Raw genomic sequence first — 20,073 nt, forward strand, 5'->3', positions numbered from 1 at the left:
GTTAACTTATCTACACGTGTTCATTGTTAAACATCATAAATAAACTATAGATTTTAACAGGCCTTGAAGTGTGTTGTTAGAAATGACTACAAAATTCTATAGTTTGTGCATAGCAATTTTAACACACCTTTGATTTACAGTACATATATATATATATATATATATTGTATGTAATTTCATTTCTTAGCAACTTTGATCATTTGCATCTATAGATGTCAAAAACGCGGTAAAATTATTAAATATAATATTTACAAAATGAGTAAAAAAATAAAAGAACAAGACACTTTATTAGCGATTGTTGAAAACCAGTGTATAAATAGTACTAATAAATATATATCAAAATGTCAAGATCTTAATTTTTTATTTGAACAAAATGACCATAGTATCAATAAAGTTTATGAAGTAGAGGTTAGTTATGAATGTCCACTAAATTATTCTAGAAATTTTTATTATTTATATTTATTTTGATACAGTTTTACTATTTATAGGTTCCGAAAATATGTAAAGATGAATTTTGTATGCTTGGAGTTGATGAAGCTGGACGAGGACCTGTTCTTGGTCCTATGGTATATGGTATTGCTTACATTCCTATATCTAAGAAACAAATTCTTGTTGACATTGGATGTGCTGACTCAAAATCTTTGTCCGAAGATGAAAGAGATACGATTTTTGATAAAATTTGCAATAAACACCAAGATATGGGATGGTCTATCGAAGCAATATCACCAAATTTTATATCGAATAGTATGTACAAAAGATGCAAATCATCGTTAAATGAAGTATCCATGAATGCAGCAATTGGTTTAATTAAAAAAGCCCTTGAAGCTGGAGTAAATGTTACAGAGATTTACGTGGATACTGTAGGTAAATCCGATAAATATGAACTCAAATTAAAAGCTATTTTTCCGCAAATAAAGAAAATAGTGGTTGCTAAAAAAGCTGATTCTACATATCCTATTGTAAGTGCTGCTAGTATTTGTGCTAAAGTATCGAGAGACCATGCCCTGCGAGCTTGGAAATTTCGTGAAACTCAATTCAAAGGAGAATATGGTAGTGGATATCCAATGGATCCTATAACTAAACAATGGTTGACTGATAATATTGATCCGATATTTGGATTCCCTCAAATTGTACGATTTAGTTGGTCTACAGCTGAAAAGATTCTTGAAACAGAAGCTGAAAAAATTTCTTGGGAAAATCCTGAAATAGAAACAATGCCAAAAAGACAAAAAATTTCAAATTTTTTCGCAACAATTTCTTCTGAAGGTATTGTGAAAAAAAAGAAACATGAATTTTTTGAAAAAAGATGTATGACTAATACTATTTCATTTTGAAAAAATTTTATAATCAATTATCTGGATTGTAATTTGGAGATTTATGTTTAAATACTTATCTAATAAATGATTTTTTAACCATTTATCGACAAAACTCATGATTTTATGTAAAAATTTCTTATTTATTCTTAACATCTGCAGGATATTGTTATTAACAAAGTATACCTTGCATTAAAAAGCACCATTAATAGTTGATGAAATGATTTCAAATCGTAAAAATATTTATCGGTTATTAATTATATACAGATAAATTACTCATTTATATGTTATATACCATTTGCTTATAGAATAAAAAAAATTATTTTCAAATGCGATAATATACTTCACATACTCATTAATTATATTTCAATAATAAAACAACTTTATCAAACCTCCTCAGGTACAATTATGAATAGTACATCTTTTAAAAAAAGTTCTTACTATTTTTCATATTATTATTGGAATTTCATGATTGCATAATCAAATCTGTCTATGTATCGAAAAATCTATGTATATTATAATAAAGTGATATTTTTTCATATAATGTTGATCGATTATTATTATTATTATTATTATTATTATTATTATTATTATTAATAATATACCATAATTTTTTGTGCATTCAGATCAATAATATATTGATATTCTAATTAATGATGATGACCAGTTGTAATAAGTGCTGGTAATAATGATCCAAAAACTAAGGCCATTATTTCTTTGAATTTTAAACCAGAAGTAGGAGGTGGTGCTCCTTCAACTGTGGGTAAATGTGCATATGAATTACTATTTCTCGTCATTAATTCTGGTAGAACATGGACTGTTGCCACGTAAAGAAATGTTCCAGCACTAAAGAGCATCGCTAATCCTGTAGCATTGACATTACTAAGTGTTTCCTTTCCCTCCTAAAATGTAATTAAATAATTTTATTAGTATTATATCCTGATTACTCATCAATAATTTTGACTTTAATAATTAACTACTCCATACTTTTCCAATTCCAAAATATGTGATAAGTGCTAAACAAGGAGCAGATAAAGAAAATACTAATAAATGTCTATTTATTTTTTTTCTATCAACTCCTTCGTGAAGAAGAAATGAAACTAATCCGAATGCTGCTGGTGCCTATAAATGAAAGAAATTAAAAATAGTTGGTATAAATACTGATAAATGTAAAAAAAGCTTTATATTTCACCTTGTGTAGCATAATAGCGAGAAATACAATAACTTCAACATCAGCTTGAGAAGTGGTTGCTGCCGCTCCTAAAGCAACACCGTCAGCAGCAGCATGAACAACTAATCCTATAGTAGCAGTAAAACTTTTTTCTTTTCCTCCACTTCGTCTAGTGGAACATTGATCAACCAAAAGCATAAAGACAAATCCAAGTACTAAACTTATACCTATCATACTATGAAGACCATCTATAAAAATATTTAAAAATTATTTTATAATAATTTATCTTGAAAATCGAATTATAATTGTTGAAGTCAATCTTGCCATGTTCACCAGTTACTGAATGAAGATCTCCAGTTGTTGCACTAGTAAAAAGTGCTCTGATTCCTTCGGGAATAATCACAGCTAATGCAGTCCCAACTAAAAGCCCTGCTCCTAAAACTGATACCAATTGCAATTTATCCTAAAATGGAAAAAAAAAGGTTATAGAATATTTTATTTGTTTCATAATTATGTCAATATTCGAATTAGATAAATTACCTCTGATAAATTTACCACAAGTGGCAATGATCCAGCTACATAAGAACCAATTAACATTACTAAAGAGAGTATCCACAAAACTGCAGTTTGATCCATATTTTAATAAAAATATTATTTGATTATTTATTTTTCAAATGTAACTTTTTTCTAATAGAATTCAATTAATTAAGATAAAGAGAATGCCGCGTAAGATAAATGCGGCAAATTAAGTTTTTATCTACCACATGTTAGCTTTCTATAAGACATGTTTTTTTAAGAGTCGAAAGTCAACGTAACTTCAAACGATTCATAGGATAAACATGATACAGTACCAGATATAAATGCTGTTAAATTTTTCAAAGGTTACAGATGCGATTTCCTTATACCGTCCTATAGAAAATTATAAAGCATTTATGTTCGGTACTGTACAGTCAGCTGTAGATAGTTACTTAAATTAACAATAGTTGGCGTTGATAGTGGTTTAGGCTAATGACCTTGTGATTATTTAAAAAGTGAAAGGAATTTACGTTAAATTCCATATTAAATTAGAAAATACATATTTAAGAATTTCTTTGTCAAAAATAGGATTTGAATGAGATAATGTAAAATTAGTCGTAGTCAATAAAATTTATTTCTCATGTTTAATAAAAAAATTTGTTTTTAATAGATTAACTATGATATAATGAAATTAATTTTGCATAATAGCACAGAAGTTTATGCAAACACATCAAGTATTGCCAACTTAATAATGTAATAAATGCAAAATAATATTCAACATAACTAAACCAAAAATGTAGTGCATTACAAATTTATCACTTAAATTTTAATTTCTTACGTTCATAGAGTTACGTAGTTATTACCAATGTAGTAAGAATCATTGGAATTATAATAGGCCATAAAATTATGTACTTGAAATTAAAGCTAAAAGTGTAAAAGTTGTGTCTAGAAAAAGAATGCATTTTTTATGATTTATTATTTGAATTTTTCCAAAATATACTGTATACAATATTTAACTTTACTTATAAATATATACAGTCATGAATCGACGAACACGCACTAGATTATGTTATATTTTAACATAAATTGAGCAGTACGTGATCAGTCTACTTATGATTCGAAGAAATATGCAATATTTTTACTTGATCAAAACTTCATATTTACTCCGTTAATCTAATTATATAATGCTCCTGGTGTTCTATCGTCCATTATAATTATTTATTGGTTCGCTTACGCATAGGGCACAATAAAACATTTGTAATCAGAAAGACAAATAGTGTTTTCCTTATAATATTCTTGTTTCAGACGCCGCATCGTTTTATAAATATGTACACAGTTTAGGATTAATGGTTATTGGATACAATATAATTAATAGTTGGGATTGCGAGGATTAAAGGAGATCAATTTTAGGGGGGCTAATCAGCATAGACAATGAACTGCTGATTATCCACATCAGCTACTTCCACTTGTACAAATTGTGGTTGTTGTAATTGTATTTGTGATACTTGTCTTCCGATATTATTTCGTGATCTAAAATTTTGAGAAATATTTTTAATTTTTAGTATTATTATTATTTTTAAAAATATAATATTACTGTAAAAATAAAATTCTTTCTTGTATAATTATTTAACCCTATTTTTTATTTTAAATAATAATGTTTACTTACTTCGCTTTAGCATGTGTCAATATATGGGATTTTAAATTTGTTGATTGAGCAAATTTTTTGCTGCATCCGTCGAAAGGACAAACATACGGTCTATCTCCAGTGTGAATTCTTACATGGGTTCTTAAGTTAAAATCAAGACTGAATCTCTTTCCACAACCTTCGAAAGTACATTGAAACGGTTTTTCACCAGTATGCACCAATTGATGCCTTTTTAATTTCGAACTTTCAACAAACGCCTTTCCGCATTCTGCACACACGTGAACCCGAGGACCATGCGTATGCAAATGCTTGCGCATAGCACTATTGTCTCGAAACATTTTGGTACATCCCTTGTGTGGACAGGCAATAGTACGTTCTACTCCATCTATAGCTGGTGGTTTACGTACTTTTATCTTGTGTCCAGGTCTGGCAAATTCTGCCAGTTGTTTTGGATCAGATAAATCAAGTCCTGGCATCCCATCAGATACTGAACTTCCTGAGTGGTTGAACTTTGTATTGGATTTTCCTGTCATGTACTCGGTGTAATCTGGATCAGGCTCAGGATTAGAACCTTCATCTGGAACATCCACCAGGTGAGACGCTAATAGGACACTCCCTTTAACAGCAACAAACAAGCAAACCCAAACAAAAGCTCAAATGGCATTGCTCATTTTTAAGAAATTACTATTGTATTGCATCTGTTGTTTTCTCTACAAGTATCTACATGATCATGATCATTTTTTACTAGCAATTTACCAAATAACAACTAAAGTCAATGAATTTTTTAAAAGACGACATATTAATAGTTAAAACAGTGTGACTCAATTATAAATAAATTTAATTACTTCAAATTTGAAATAAGTACCATAAACAAGCTGCAGGGTGATGCTGTTTAATATAGAGAAGAGTTGTAACCCTTGCATTTATAGTAAAATTTATGTTAAAAAAAAATACTTTACATATAAAAATTTATATATATTAAAACGGAAGCATTAAAACTAATAACAATGAAATCATAAGGGAATATTTTAATGTTTATTAAAAGTACGAATAAGTAGAAAGACTTTGAGTTGCAGATGATTCAAGAAGTGGCGGGCCTTTATTCATTTTTCTTAGATCACCGCCATTATTCATGGCCGCGGTTGATCGTGAAAAAGAAGCCATTTTCAAAATATGGCTGCGCCCTGCTATCATAATGGCGTTCTCTCAACCAAAACAAACAACATAGACTGTCAAAAAAATGACCGGCATTTAAATTATTAAGAATAAATGGTAATAAATCTTATAAGCCACGTGGAGAAGTATAGTATTGATCAGAGCGCACCGGAAGTGCGTACTCCCGTCTTCTTAGCAATACGCGAACGCGTAATATAAAGACCCCCATTAATATATCTACTGATAAGTGTAATTTTTATTGAACAGTAAAAAAAAAAAAAGAAAAAACAATAGAAGCAACGAAAATCCATAGCTTACCGTCATCAGTGCCCGAAGCCCACATTGTCACCGAAAATTCTCCTTCGAGAGTCTTGATTTGAACCTGTTTTTGCTCCCACTTCCTAGCCTTAGTTTCAGTACCCATATCGCCAAATATCGTATGGTCTGGTGCACGAAATCTTGAATTGCCGCCTTTTCTTGCTTTCTTATTTGTCTTTCTCGATGGTCCAGGACTGGATTCCACATAAATATCGTTATCCGGTACTGGTATTTGATCGTAAACGCTCAACGGATCACTGCCGACAATTTCCTCTTGCGTCTGTAATATGATTTCCTCGCGTCCAGGTTCAGGGAGTGGTTGAAGCGCAATTATAGGTTGCCCGTCTTCTCCTTCGATAGTTGTCTCCACAGTTTCACAAGGTATTTCTACTGGAATCGTTTCTATTTCGACTTCTTGAATATCCGGTTGAATCTCTACCTCCGTTATTATGTCTGACGACGCCATATTAATCTCCCCTGACGCCATGTTACTAATCAAAATGGCTAGCTCTGTTCAACCGCGCGACGCACGACCGGACAGACAACTTTTCCCCCTCTTCCAACGTCATTTGTAAGAAGCGCTCTCTCGTGGTTAAATATTTAATTTATTTTTTTACCGACTATTGGTTTTCGTTTTTTACGATTCGGTAACAATTAATACTAATAGAGGGCAGTAGAAGATTGTTCAATAAGTGAAAGAAGTTAGAAAAAGTAAACAAAGAAGAAATATTGTTAGTAATTTTTCATTATTGAATTGAGTATTGTCAAGTTGTTTTTTGTTGTTAATAATCGACTTTTTTTTCATCATTCTCGATAGTTCTCGTTAAATGATGATATTTATGCAATTTTCGATAAGTGTTAGAATTGAATGTACAAAAAAGTTCTACAATATTTACAAATTATCTGTCTATTAATTATGTATCTATTTGTTTTTTATCAAACTTATATTTTACATCACTAAACAGTTATTTATCATGAAATATTGTATCAATGCACTTGATTGATTTCAATTTGATTCGACACTTATTTAATCTAAAAAAAATAAAAAAGATCGTATATGAGTATAATTATACTTACAAACAATTAACATAAATTATGAGAAAACCAGATGTAAAGTTTATCCGAATAACACGCTGGACATTTTTCGTACCACTCGTTATTTATATTAGTCTATTATATATAAAATATAATAAGAATTTAAAATTAAAAAGTTCAAATAAAATTGATGAAGATTTGGAAATACAAAGATTGTTAACAGAATTAGAAACAGCAACAATAAAGACTATTGATAAGGGTGTTAATTTTGATAGTTTGCCAAAAATTACTAATATTGAATCTGAAAAAACAAGTAATCCAAAATTATTGCTCGAAAGTATTTTCTTTAAAGTTGATCACAATAAAAATCAAGAGCTGGATATCCAAGAATTAGCTAAATGGATATATATGAAAATTACAGAACATCTTGAGAGTGCTCCACAAAATAATATTATTTTATTTACCCAGATTGACAATAATCCCAGAAATGGTAAAAATCGTACAATAAAAATAATTATTATATACTACTACGTATATCGTTAAATATGTTAATAAATGAAATTTAATTTCAGGTGATATATCTTGGGATGAATATCACGCGTATTTTTTACGATCACATGGACTTTCTGAAAATTATATTAATTTTCACAATAAAAAACATTCAGATTTGCCTAAATCTTTAAAAGAAAGTATTATGCGAGACCGAGCTAGGTGGACTGAAACTGCGAGAAATGATCCAGAGAGATTAACTTTAGATGAATTTCTAGCTTTTACCCATCCTGAAAGCAGTCATCGCGCTCTTTTACAAATGGTTGAAGATCTTTTCGAAAAATTCGGTAACCTATTCTTAAATTCTTTACAATTGAAATTAATCTAAAGATCCATTATTTTTATATAAATGAAATTTGTTTATTTTGAGAATTAGATCGAGATGGTGATGAACAATTGACTGAAGATGAATTCGCAGATCTACCGTCCGATGGTTTAGGTCTTGATCTTCAAGAAGAAAAACTATCAACTGTCAAAGGTAGTGACGGTCGTAGACAAGAATTTCGTTTTTTAATTGATCGAAATAAGGATGGAAAGGCTGACAGAACAGAGCTTTTGGTAATGTTTTTATTGAAATGTGTTTTAGTATGAAAGATTAACTGTATTTCCAATTTTTTATTTATTTTATTACCCCTAGATGTATATAGATCCGAGAAATCCACATCATGCAATTCGAGAGGCACAGCATTTGATAGAAGTTGCTGACATAAACCAAAATAATAAGTTAAGTCTATCAGAAATTTTAAGTAAAGCGGATTTATTTTTAGAAAGTAAAATGGTAGATACTGAAAAAAGTTTTCATGACGAATTTCGATAAATGCATCTTTAATACCTATGAGTTAAATCAAATAATACATATGTTTTGTTATATCTTTTTACATAGATTTATTGATGTACAGGAAATTTATTAATAATTGATTTAACTAAATTTTAGTGATAGTATCTGTGATAGTCATAATAAAAGACATAGAGAAATAATTATAAATTCAAACTTTAATCAAACACTCATATAATTTATTCATAGATTTTATACACAAATTCAATATTTAATTACATTTGAAAAAGATTTTTAAAATTTTTAATTTTCATGATAAATGACAATAACAATATTTGATAATCCAATTTTTCATAACACTTAATAAAAAACATTTTTCATATCTATAGAAAATGTTTTACAGTAATTGACATGAATTAACACAGCATTTATTGTGTAAATTTGAAATATGAAATACTATTTAGCACACAGACAAGCGTTCCAAAAGTTTGAACTATTCTTTTCAATCAGTAAAATTATTTATTGTTTATTATCAAATTATTCGATTCATAATTATTTTCATCAAGTACATAATATACATTTCCATATTTTCGCGTACTTCTTAAGTGTTAGGTCATTTTTATCTCAATATACCATATTTTGCAAGCAAATTTATGTTCTTATTTTTCTTCTATCTGTTTATTTTTAATATTAAAGTGTCTTTCTGAAAACGGTAAAAAAGAAGAAAATTTTCTATATGATGAAACTCATTACAATGACATTAAAAAGCAACCATTACAGTTTTATTTGATAATACTTCGAGGTAATTCATCTTTTTTTTTCATTACAAAATTTTTTCATAAATCACTAAAGCCTTTGTCAAGACTCTGAGGTATTATGTTAATATGTTGTTCTTATTCTGGCGAGACACTGTCGCCAATACCACCATGGTCAAACTGTTGTTCTATAAAAGGATAAGAAAAATTTTTAATTGAAAAATAGACAACTTCTTCAAAAATCTGTAATGTACTTGATTAATTGTATTTTTATATATTTTCAAGAATTTTTTCTACTTATATATGTCCTTTGGGGTTAATACTTTTTTAAAAGCATTAGCTTTTCGACAGAATAGAAAATTTCTTTTCATTCTTTACTACTTACTCGGCAGGTCGATCCGGGGGTGGAGTATTTCCGCCACGACAACAAAGTCTTATCCATCCACTAGATCTTAATTCTCTTTCATCAGTTTCTATCGCTATAGAATTTATAAACATATTAATGAAATTTTAATTCTATAGTGAATAGTACATTTTATAAGTGATTTATGTAATTATTGAAATACTAACTTGAAGTAATTCGATGTGTTTGACAAGCACTAACAGTAGACTGTCTTCGTGATCGATGATTACTTGCTCGTAGAGATAGGTATATTGATATTGTTTTATGTAATGCTAGTCTTACCTAAAAATGTTAATTAGGTGATCGTCTGTTTTTTATAAAATTAATTATTCTTCAAATATACATAGGCTGAATATTAAACCAATTAATTGACAGAAAAACTACAAGTAATATTAACTTTTTAGTTGAATAATACAATGAAAAACGATTGTTTTGACATATAATTAGTGTTATTTAATACATAATTACGTAATCTAACCGTAATTGAATTTTGAACACAATCTGTCAGGCCGCTTTTTGCACAGAATAAAAAAACTGTAAAAAGGCAAACTATCCAGTTTTTACAATTCCGAAAGTTTTTTTTTTCTAAATAATTAAGTGTTTCTTTCAATATTTTGTTACTATTTACTGAGTCACACATAAATCAGTGTTTTTTAAATTTTTTGTGGCATTTAAAGTTTTTGCCAATGCATTTTAGTAACATTATGATGAACAAATCACAAAATATAAGAACTATTGAGAATGTCAGAATATTATTTTTTAGATACAAAAAATGTGTCAGATTTAATTAATAGTTAAAAGTTATTCAATTGATATACAATAATAATTTGATAATTTTTATTACCTCGCCATTGAGGAAGCAATATAAAGTTGCAATAAAGAGTCCTTGGAAAGAAGTGAGGAAATGTGTCGTATAAGACCACAGGGCAAACCATATCGTTTTATCTAGTGGTGCACCAGCCATTGAAATTAAATTAGTAATTCCCAATAATGGTAGTAGAACAACTGCCGCCCTTACAGCTTTCCTGATAAAAGCAACCCGCAAATATTTCAATTGATTTTCTGAATTTTTCAGTGAATTCAATACATCATATAGTAAAATACATAATAGTAAAATTAATTGTTGATTTAGATGATGTGCTACTTACCTTGCCTGTTCTGTTTCACTTGTATGACTTTGTCGTAGCTTTACTACTAATACTCGTACTATGTTCATCAGAAATAAGAAATTGAGCTTAATGAACAGAAAAGTTTAAATTTTTATCAATACTAATGAAACATGGTAGGGATTTTTTTTAATTGAATAAAATAAAAATTTTACCAATATAACTGCCATCCTTGGTCCTTCTAATATCCAGAAGTAAAAAGTAAGATTGTAACCCCACCAACATCTAAAAAGTATAATACAAATGAGGAAAAAATTTCCTCATAACAAACTTTAAACTCACTTTGTTGGATGATAATATACAGCAGTTACAATTGCCCAAGCTAGTGTCATTATAAGTGGAAACCCCCATCCAACAAGTCGATACATTCGATAATAAGCTGTTTCTTGAAACACAGTGACTGTTGAAGAAAAACAATAATTTCTGATTGTTTTATGTACAAGTTCTAGTATTTAAAAAGTACAATAATAGCACGTAAAATAATATTGTCATCAGGATATGAAATTTCATAACATTTTTTTTTCATAGTGGAAAAATAATTTGATCTTGTAACATAATATAACATAATATCTCTTAAATCACGGGAATGAAAAGCGAATGAAGATCATAATAAGTTAAATTGAAAAGGAATTTCTTTTACATAAAAAAATTTTTTCTATATTCTACTCAGTTTTAATAATGAAATAAAATTCAAGAAAATAAATATTTACCAGTTACCATATTATGAAGAAAGAATCCTTCAATAAACATCCACATAAACATGGCGGTTCTTGCATATTCTAGAAGAACGTAACTTGCTTCGCATAATATAGGCTTTTTTGTTAGAAAAAATATTTATAAGGGGTTTCTTTAAATTAGATGAAACAATGGTCAATATTGATTCATTACTATACTCACTGTGTTATTTATTCCCTGTTCGATTCCGTAGACTTTGGATTTAATAAGAGCTTGATCGATGTATAATGTTAGTCTAATAATTACTTGGATCACCATTGCTACAAAGAGATTTTTATGGATACGGGTTCTCGTATTTCTTAAAGATCTATAACAAACGTAGAATACTTTAATTTTATTTCTCGAATTTTTATCGATAAAATAATATGAATAAAATTATAATGCCAATGTCAAGGTTATATGACCTTGATTACTCTATATGTCAGGGAGGAATAATAGTATCCGTTGTATCATTAAAGTGTAATTGTCTGTAAAGAATGCTCAATTTTACCTTAAACAATCATCATAACATGACAGTATTAAAGAGAAAAAATTACTTTTCAAATTATTTAGTACAATAGAGCTATAAGTTAACTTACCTGAAATGCCAAAAAATTCCCAGAGACATTAACAGAGCTGTTAGAGATATGGTTAGTCCAACAACTTCTAAAGTTCTTGTTTTTTCGGCTATATCTAGTTTTACCTAAGAAATATAAAAAAAAATTCATAAATTTTATAATTTTCCAGAGGAAAAAAAGCTTTAAAGACTGCGCGTTCTCACTTAACATAAGTATTTCAAGATTGAAAAAGAGAGTATAGTTTATTTCGAACATATAAATATGAAAAAAAATGAATAGATTTATAAAAAATTATTTTGGATGCATTTTTGAATCATAAAAGTTAAGATAATGATGAATAAATGTGAAAAATTTTATTTTCAAGATCCATTTCACAAACCATATACGTATACTATAGTAGTAGCTATCAAATGAAACTGAGATTATTGAACAATCATTGATGATTTCAACGAGTTTTAATAATCGGCCTCTCTTGATAGTATTCACTACTGATAGTTAAATTATTTTTATCAAAATCAATAATCAGACTCATTAAATGCAAAGTTGATGATATAATAGAAGATATTATTGATAAAAAGTAATTAATCTATTTCATCTTAATGAAGAGATAAAAATTAATAAATTAAATCATAAAAATATTACTTGTGCTGCATTTTCATTTCCAGCATAGAGTTTGCGGATTAAAATTAACATTTCCGGTGTAAAGCATGGAGTATAGTTGGTCCATCCATTAGACAGTTCTCGTTCTCCATTTCGTCCAAGCCATTTTCCATCATCACTACATATCCTCTCAGCAAATTCTAATAAAGAAAAAACATACAAGCCTACACTGGCTGATATGAAAATGATGGAAGATTTTATTATCGAAAGTTCTTTTCGCTTCGAAACTATATTCACTTACAAAGAGAAAAAATATATGAAATAGTGGAATGATAGATGAACGTTGTATCAATGGAGCATATATATTTCTTTGAAAGTTTTTATACAATTTTTTTCTATATCTGTCGTTGCATTCAACAGACAGTTGTTATTATGATGTATAAATTTATGAAATGTCACTGTTGTGTCGACAATATGCAATGTTTTTCATAATAAATAGAGAAAATCCATCTAAAAGTATCTCATGTAAAGTGAAGAATATAAAAATAAGTCATTTTGGGTCAGTTAAAGTTGAAGAAAACTTTTAATATTCTGACATTTTTGTGCATTACATATTTTCTCTAGGAAACGAGTATCGTGCACTATCGAACAATCGAAACTGCTTTGTAAAATAGGTCGAGTACGTTCGTAATACAGATTCTTCAACGGACAGTATAGGAACTTTTTATCATCGCAGATTCAAAAAAGCTCGAGACATATATTTTTCTGCTGAGGTAGCTATTTTTTCGTTAGTCGATTTCTCGATGACACTTACTTTGCAATATTAATATCATTTTAAAAGAAAGTACATTAATAAATCAAGTTATTATTGTTTTTAACTTTGATTTTTTTTAAATATTGAATAATCCATTGCAAGTGGTACATAAATGACTAGTAGATAAATTTGAATTTAAATTAATGAAAACATTTATGATCTCTCGGTAATCAATAGTAATTAAATAAACGATGTTGAGCAATAAAAACTGAAATTTTCATTATTTATAGAAAGGATACAAAATTAAATAAAATAAATAATGGTACAAATTATAAAAAAATGTTACTTGAATATACGTATACCAATCGAATCTTTATTCTTTGACAGTGAATAAATTGAGCAATATAATACAATGTAGTAACAAGGGGAATGTGAGAAACAAATTATTTTGAAATACCTTTTTCCATATAAAGTATGTCCGATTGGTATGACCTTGCGTGATATGTTTGAGAAAATTTATATCTCAATCGTAGGACAGAAACTTGGTCCAATTTTAAGTTAAATGCAAGTAGCATTTAAAAGCTTTTAAACATACTTGCCGTGTATATAGTAGTTCTTGGTCTCATTCAAGAAGATAACGTAGTCGGAAATGTTTATATTTTTTGGAAGCTTTCGTTAAAATATACTTGAACTTTTCAAGTTTACAGATATGTTTATTTCTCGGACACAAATTAATATGATATATACACATATATAAATATAAATGATTATTAATAAGAGTAATTTCTTCCTATATAAGTGACAGAATTTATCTTCTTACTCTTTTGCTATTTTACTTATGAATATGTGTTATCAAATGGCAATATTTTTTAACCTATGAGACTCTCTTTCATAAGAATTAAAATTAAATTAATTGAGGGGAATTAAAGAGCATATATTTTTTTTTCATTATTTGTATCTATTATCTATAAAAATAGTAGAAATAGAGAGAAATTAAATACAAATTTAATTTCTCTACGTAATGTGGGAGGATGTTGATGAAATATAAATTACGAAGGTATACATATAATAATATCTTTTAATTATCTTTGTCAGTAGTTGATAATAAAAGAAGAAACATTGTAAAAAAGTGTTTTTGTTTGAAGTAGAAGTACACATTTACAGATTTGAATGAGTAAATCATCTATTGATTATTCAACTCGTCACACTTTTATATGATTGTGATAAATACAACAAATTTAATGGCATATTCTTGTAACTCAAGTAAATCATGGTTTATTGTAATCGATAATAAATACTGTTGAGTTTTCATTTAGATATCCAGCAATAAAAAATTTTTGGAGTCTTGCCCAAACTTACTTTCTTCATCTTTATTTTGATATTGTTCAATTTTATATTGTCTATTTTTGCGTCAAACCGACCGTTTTATTTATACTTAAATAAAATAAATTTCCTATCAACCAAACTTTATGGAAATATATAATATTAAATTAATAATAAAGTGATAACTCTGAATTGATAAAAGCATTAAAGTGATTTTTAACGACGTTTAATATATTACCAGTGATTTATATGAGGATTGATGAATATTCACTCACTTGTTGGATCAACTCCATTGGCTAGGGGACATTGTTGTGTTGCTGTTGTGGAAGCTTTTACTGGAGGCCAACATAAAATAGAATCCCAGGCCCAATTGCACCAAATTTCTGAAATTAACAAAATTTCAAGAATTTTTTTCTTTTTTCCGAATAGTAATTGTAACATAATAGTAACGAGTGAAATTACCTCCTTCCGGGGGTGTAAAGTGCTGATATTTGAGACCACAAATTGCTTCAGTATTATTACTAGAGTTTACCAAATCCACCATATTTTTAACGATTATTCTTACATTAAATTCTTCAATGTACTAATCGATTTATATTTTCATTACTACCATTGTTTTAATTACTAGTTCTTATTTTAATTTTGATACTAGATATCCACATTTCTGTAACAGGTTTTTACTGAAATATTCAAATTGTTTTTCATTCAGACGAATTTTTAAGTGCATATAATGATCAATATACTCAAAAAGTTTTCGTCTTAAAGCTTCATGACACTCTTTAGTAATAAATAAATTTTCAATAAGTAATATTGAGTCATTCATGATGGTGATTAATATATCTGTAACATATTAGTTTAGAGTATAAAATGAATAAACAAATAGAAACAATATCGAAATTTTATGTTATTTTTTTTTAAATATGATTTTCTTAAAAAAGTACAATTAGTGAAACTAAAAAAATTATTAAATTATAGTAATTTTATTAAAACTTTATACTTCCTATAACTATTGTAATGTTCATGTTTATCAATTACTTTATTATTATTACAAAATATTAAAGTGAAATGGTTTAAAACGAATAAGTTTATTTACTTTCAATACGAAATATCATGTAAAGTTGCTGCTTTTAACTAAAATTGTACCTATTTTTTCGCTTTTGTATGCTTCATCAACAATGACTCTCAAATTCAATTTGTCTTATGGTTCACTATCATCGCACTGTTGTTTCAATCTTTTAAACCCTATTTTTATATATCCAATCAATAGTTCCTCAAATATATATAGAAATAATAATTGTTAAATCTTAAGACAGTATAGATATTGATAAATAAGGACTAAATGTATGGTTTCATCACATTTAAGAAATGTTGTTCTTTTAATGCATTTCTATCAAAATTGCTATAAATTTTTATCAAAGACGTACTATACTTATTTCATTATACACATAAATTTTATTTTATAAAAGATTATTATTATTAAATTGTTTTTTTTTTATTTTCATTTTCAAAGATACTTTGCAAGAATTAGCTTTTTACTAACCGAAAATTCTTTTTTTCTTTATTATTTATATAAACATAAGTGAACAATATGAATTTTTTAATAAAAATAATTTCTTTTTCAAAATATTCATATTTGCTTGCTCATAATCAGTTTCATATTCGGCAGCTATTTTGACTTTTCTATTGTTTTCCAGCGGTCTATAACATGTATATGTATATATATAGCATTGTTATATATAGTTGTATTAGAAGCAAGGTTTTATACTTTTACTGCTAAATAGGACAATCAATAGAGAGACCGTAGAACCAAGGTGCAAGGACAACATTTTTCGCAAAAATTTTTTTCTCAAAATCAACTCTGACAAATGGTATTAAAATGAATATTTGTATGTATTAATTATTTAATTTTAAATAACATTTTTAAATGATTGATTATATGAAATAATAATAATAATAATAATAATAATAATTATTAATTATTATTATTATTATTATTATTATTATTATTATTATTATTTTTTTTCTTTTAGATTAAAAAATAACAATTTATATATTTATTAGTTTTAGAACAATGCCCATTAACTTTGTTATTATCGAACAACCGAATTAATGTTATAGTTATCCAATTTGAGCTTTTTAGAGTTTTGCTTATATTTGTTTACTTCATCGCATTATTTTCTGTATAGTCTTATATAAATATATTTGAGAGTTAGTTTACCTGATTAAAAATATATCACTCATAAAAAATGTTATACCAGTAAAATATTTTGAATTGAATGAGACTCTGAAAAGAAACACAATATTTGCACTTGTGTTTCATTTACGTATGGTTCATGTATTTGAAGAGGAATCAGGGTCAATAGAGCTTTTAAATAACAAATAAAATTTCACAAACCAGGTAAATATGCATAAATTAAATATAAATAATGATTATTATTACTATATATTATTTTTAAAAATTTCAATATAATATGAGTAAAAATTACAAATAAAATTAAATATGTAATGAATAAATAAAATCAACCTGTACTATTATTTTTTCAATCAATTATAAGTGGCAAGGATCGAATATGATCAAATATGAATTTTGAGGTCAAATTCAATTTCTATGGAAATTATTCAGTAAAGTATCTCTTGTTAGGTATTTATTTTTAGAATTATAAATACCACTTTGATGAATTTTAATTAGTTATATACATTAAAATATAGATAAACTACATATTAGCCTTATAACCGATTCACAATTATACATTTTACAATACCACATTTTTTAATTGATGGAATGAAATTTTTATATTTCTTAAAATTTTAAAATAATTTTGATACATTAAATATTAAATTTAACCGGTGATTTGAAATTTAATAGCATAATTAATCAATGAAATGTAACGTTGTGGGGAAAATTTTTCGAAAAGAACAAAAACAAATATATATATTTAACAAATAATTGAAAATTTGTATGAAAGAAAAAAATGTGAATAAATGAAAAGCTTCAGTTTGTTTAAATATTTTCTTTACATAACTTTCAAAGAACTTTGAGTAGTGAATGCATAACTGTGTAAAATTGTTACGATGTTTCTGTCTAATTCTTTTATTATATATACATATATATTTAATACATAAAAAAAAAAAAACAAATTAGAAAAGAGAAAAATGCAAAAAATGTAGCAAAGAAATACTCCGTTATGTGAAAATTTTTATGATGTAGAAAATATTATTCGTTCGTATATCCATAAATTGATAAAAGATTTAGTAATAGATTACAATATATTCGAAGCACAAAAACAGATATTGTAGATTTAATTACGTCAATTAGTAAAAGCGATAATGATATTAATTATTCCCTCTTGTGTTGGATTATACAAATACTCCGAATTTATGAGATTTGGATGGTATTAAGGATGATTGCGTAATAGTTACCTGACATTTCGATTAAAAACAGAAGAAAAATTAATAAAAAGGTGTATTAAATGATTGAACTCAATAATTGTTTAGGATTTAAAAGATTATGTAATATTATTATGTGAATATTGGAATAAAAAAAAAATTAATAATTCTTTGAAATTCAAAATATAAAACTTTAATTTCGAAATTAACCAATCCTCAAACTTTTTTTCATTATTTTAATTAAATTTTAAATTATTTAAAAAAAGTAAAAAAAACTCAAATTATGTTTCATGAAAGTGATTTTTTAAGTAGTGAACTTTGTTTGTATAACCAAATTAGAATGTTTTACACGATCTCATAGAAATTTAATAAATTTCTGAAGTCAATTTGATCACGGCCAATTGATATTAAATAGTTTTGAAAGCTGTAAATAAACTAGGAAAAGTATAAATTAGGTCAGCAGAACTACACTTTAACCATGAATAGTAAATGGCTGGTGTACTAATATACTAAGAGATAATTAAGACTTAAAGATAAAGTCTGGGTTAATTCGAATTTTGCTCTATAAAGTTTATTCCCAAAGGATATAGTCTGTGATGAACGGATTGACAATAAGGACATTTAAGGGAAAAATCTAATTTTTTTTTCTGTTGTCAGAATAATTGATGAATCTTACTTGGATAATAAATTTATGCTACTGATAAATATACTAAGGTAATCAAGTGAAAATTTTTTGTTAAACATTACTGTTTTTTGTAATTATGAAACTTTAATAGAATAGTAATATCGATTTTTTTCTTTTAATCACAAATATCATTTTGTAATTAAATTTATGTAAAATAAATAATTATAAATATGGTTTAATTTAATATTGCAGTTGATAAAACTTGTGAATCTGTATTTTTACTTTAATGTATTTTATTATAATCAGACATCCAAAAAATGTGGCTAACAATTTTGAAGTACTTTTTTGAAGCACACGTTAACACATGAAAAAATATTTCATATTTATAAACATGTCATGCAGATATATATCTTTTGAAGTTATCTTTACGTATCTTCTTTCAAATTACGTTCAGTTGAAATTTTACATTCTCCAAAATTTAAGTAACATTAATTTTTTATTTAATTTTAAAAAACGAAAAAAAAAACCAAGAAAATTTCTGGTTCAATAAATAAAACATTATGATACAAGAACTAAGATGATGGAAGCGTTGTAAATAAAGTTGAAACAAGTAATAGTATTATGTGATAATTATTTTGAAGAAACATTATTTATTAATCAATGAACAATTACAATGTAATTTTCCATTAGTAGGTGAGTAAATAACACAAGACTTGAAAATTTTCAAAGAAACCAATAGATGAGACAAGGAAAATAATACAAGTTAACGACTAGTATCATATTCGCCACAAAGTTCATTACTCTGCCATGAGAAATATGGATAAATAACGTAAACAAAAGAAAACATTTCATAAATCGATATTCATTATTAAAAAGAAAAAATTACTTACCGTACATATATTTTAATATTTTCGTGGTATGTTCTTCTGTTATTCTTTTGCAAATATAGCTTTTCTTGTATTGTTATTCATCAAAAAAATAAATTCACTAAATTGTTATTTAGTTATTTTAAAATTCCATTTACTGATTTCAACTTTCATAAAAGGAGTTTATAAAAAATATTCATAACTTATGATAAATGTGTAGGAGTTGAGAAAGAAAATAAATATTATATTCCATCACAGTCATTTGAATATCAATATAAAACAATATTTCAAGTTATTATGTTTTTTGAATATTATAACGCGTGAACAATTTTCAATTGATAATAAGTGGAAAAAGCTCTAAGGAGCTTGCGGGCGCGCAAAAATGCACGCTGCAAGTGCAACCGGTTTGACTCGTTTCACCGAGA

At 26.9% G+C, this 20,073-nt stretch overlaps 5 protein-coding genes across 8 annotated transcripts; 2 read left to right on the forward strand and 3 right to left on the reverse strand.

Annotated features, from left to right (window-relative positions):
- Nucleotides 1-175: 175 nt before the first annotated feature.
- LOC118069333 (ribonuclease H2 subunit A) lies at nucleotides 176-1,613 on the forward strand. Its single transcript, XM_035087371.1, has 2 exons — nucleotides 176-408; nucleotides 489-1,613. Exons 1-2 carry the CDS (start codon nucleotides 256-258, stop codon nucleotides 1,332-1,334), a joined length of 999 nt encoding a protein of 332 aa, XP_034943262.1. The 5' UTR covers nucleotides 176-255; the 3' UTR covers nucleotides 1,335-1,613.
- Nucleotides 1,614-1,692: 79 nt separating this feature from the next.
- On the reverse strand, nucleotides 1,693-3,790 carry Zip102B (Zinc/iron regulated transporter-related protein 102B). Of its 2 annotated transcripts, none has more exons than XM_035087372.1 (5): nucleotides 3,025-3,790; nucleotides 2,809-2,947; nucleotides 2,506-2,732; nucleotides 2,301-2,435; nucleotides 1,693-2,215 (listed from the first exon to the last, which is right to left on the reverse strand). In XM_035087372.1, exons 1-5 carry the CDS (start codon nucleotides 3,118-3,120, stop codon nucleotides 1,964-1,966), a joined length of 849 nt encoding a protein of 282 aa, XP_034943263.1. In that variant the 5' UTR covers nucleotides 3,121-3,790; the 3' UTR covers nucleotides 1,693-1,963. The 2 variants fall into 2 exon arrangements, with proteins under 2 accessions (XP_034943263.1, XP_034943264.1); XM_035087373.1 differs by having other exon boundaries at nucleotides 1,694-2,215; nucleotides 2,818-2,947.
- A 171-nt stretch (nucleotides 3,791-3,961) lies between these two features.
- Nucleotides 3,962-6,640, reverse strand: LOC118069331 (transcriptional repressor protein YY1-like). Of its 2 annotated transcripts, none has more exons than XM_035087370.1 (3): nucleotides 6,119-6,640; nucleotides 4,667-5,222; nucleotides 3,962-4,530 (listed from the first exon to the last, which is right to left on the reverse strand). In XM_035087370.1, the coding sequence occupies exons 1-3, from the start codon at nucleotides 6,603-6,605 to the stop codon at nucleotides 4,416-4,418; spliced, it is 1,158 nt and encodes a 385-aa protein (XP_034943261.1). In that variant the 5' UTR covers nucleotides 6,606-6,640; the 3' UTR covers nucleotides 3,962-4,415. The 2 variants fall into 2 exon arrangements, with proteins under 2 accessions (XP_034943261.1, XP_034943260.1); XM_035087369.1 differs by having other exon boundaries at nucleotides 4,667-5,261.
- A 246-nt stretch (nucleotides 6,641-6,886) lies between these two features.
- On the forward strand, nucleotides 6,887-8,699 carry myd (mayday). Of its 2 annotated transcripts, none has more exons than XM_035087374.1 (4): nucleotides 6,887-7,643; nucleotides 7,726-7,989; nucleotides 8,073-8,260; nucleotides 8,340-8,699. In XM_035087374.1, exons 1-4 carry the CDS (start codon nucleotides 7,214-7,216, stop codon nucleotides 8,517-8,519), a joined length of 1,062 nt encoding a protein of 353 aa, XP_034943265.1. In that variant the 5' UTR covers nucleotides 6,887-7,213; the 3' UTR covers nucleotides 8,520-8,699. The 2 variants fall into 2 exon arrangements, with proteins under 2 accessions (XP_034943265.1, XP_034943266.1); XM_035087375.1 differs by having other exon boundaries at nucleotides 8,079-8,260.
- Nucleotides 8,700-9,287: 588 nt separating this feature from the next.
- Pdfr (Pigment-dispersing factor receptor) lies at nucleotides 9,288-20,073 on the reverse strand. The gene is made up of 14 exons (XM_035087389.1): nucleotides 19,673-20,073; nucleotides 15,233-15,610; nucleotides 15,046-15,153; nucleotides 12,736-12,893; nucleotides 12,115-12,218; nucleotides 11,699-11,843; nucleotides 11,512-11,614; nucleotides 11,084-11,201; nucleotides 10,957-11,026; nucleotides 10,784-10,869; nucleotides 10,480-10,660; nucleotides 9,803-9,917; nucleotides 9,618-9,711; nucleotides 9,288-9,420 (listed from the first exon to the last, which is right to left on the reverse strand). The coding sequence occupies exons 2-14, from the start codon at nucleotides 15,312-15,314 to the stop codon at nucleotides 9,408-9,410; spliced, it is 1,377 nt and encodes a 458-aa protein (XP_034943280.1). The 5' UTR covers nucleotides 15,315-15,610; nucleotides 19,673-20,073; the 3' UTR covers nucleotides 9,288-9,407.

Source organism: Chelonus insularis, unplaced genomic scaffold, assembly GCF_013357705.1.
Source record: "Chelonus insularis isolate UGA/USDA-ARS -01 unplaced genomic scaffold, ASM1335770v1 contig_407_pilon, whole genome shotgun sequence".
Taxonomy (NCBI): Eukaryota; Metazoa; Arthropoda; class Insecta; order Hymenoptera; family Braconidae; genus Chelonus; species Chelonus insularis.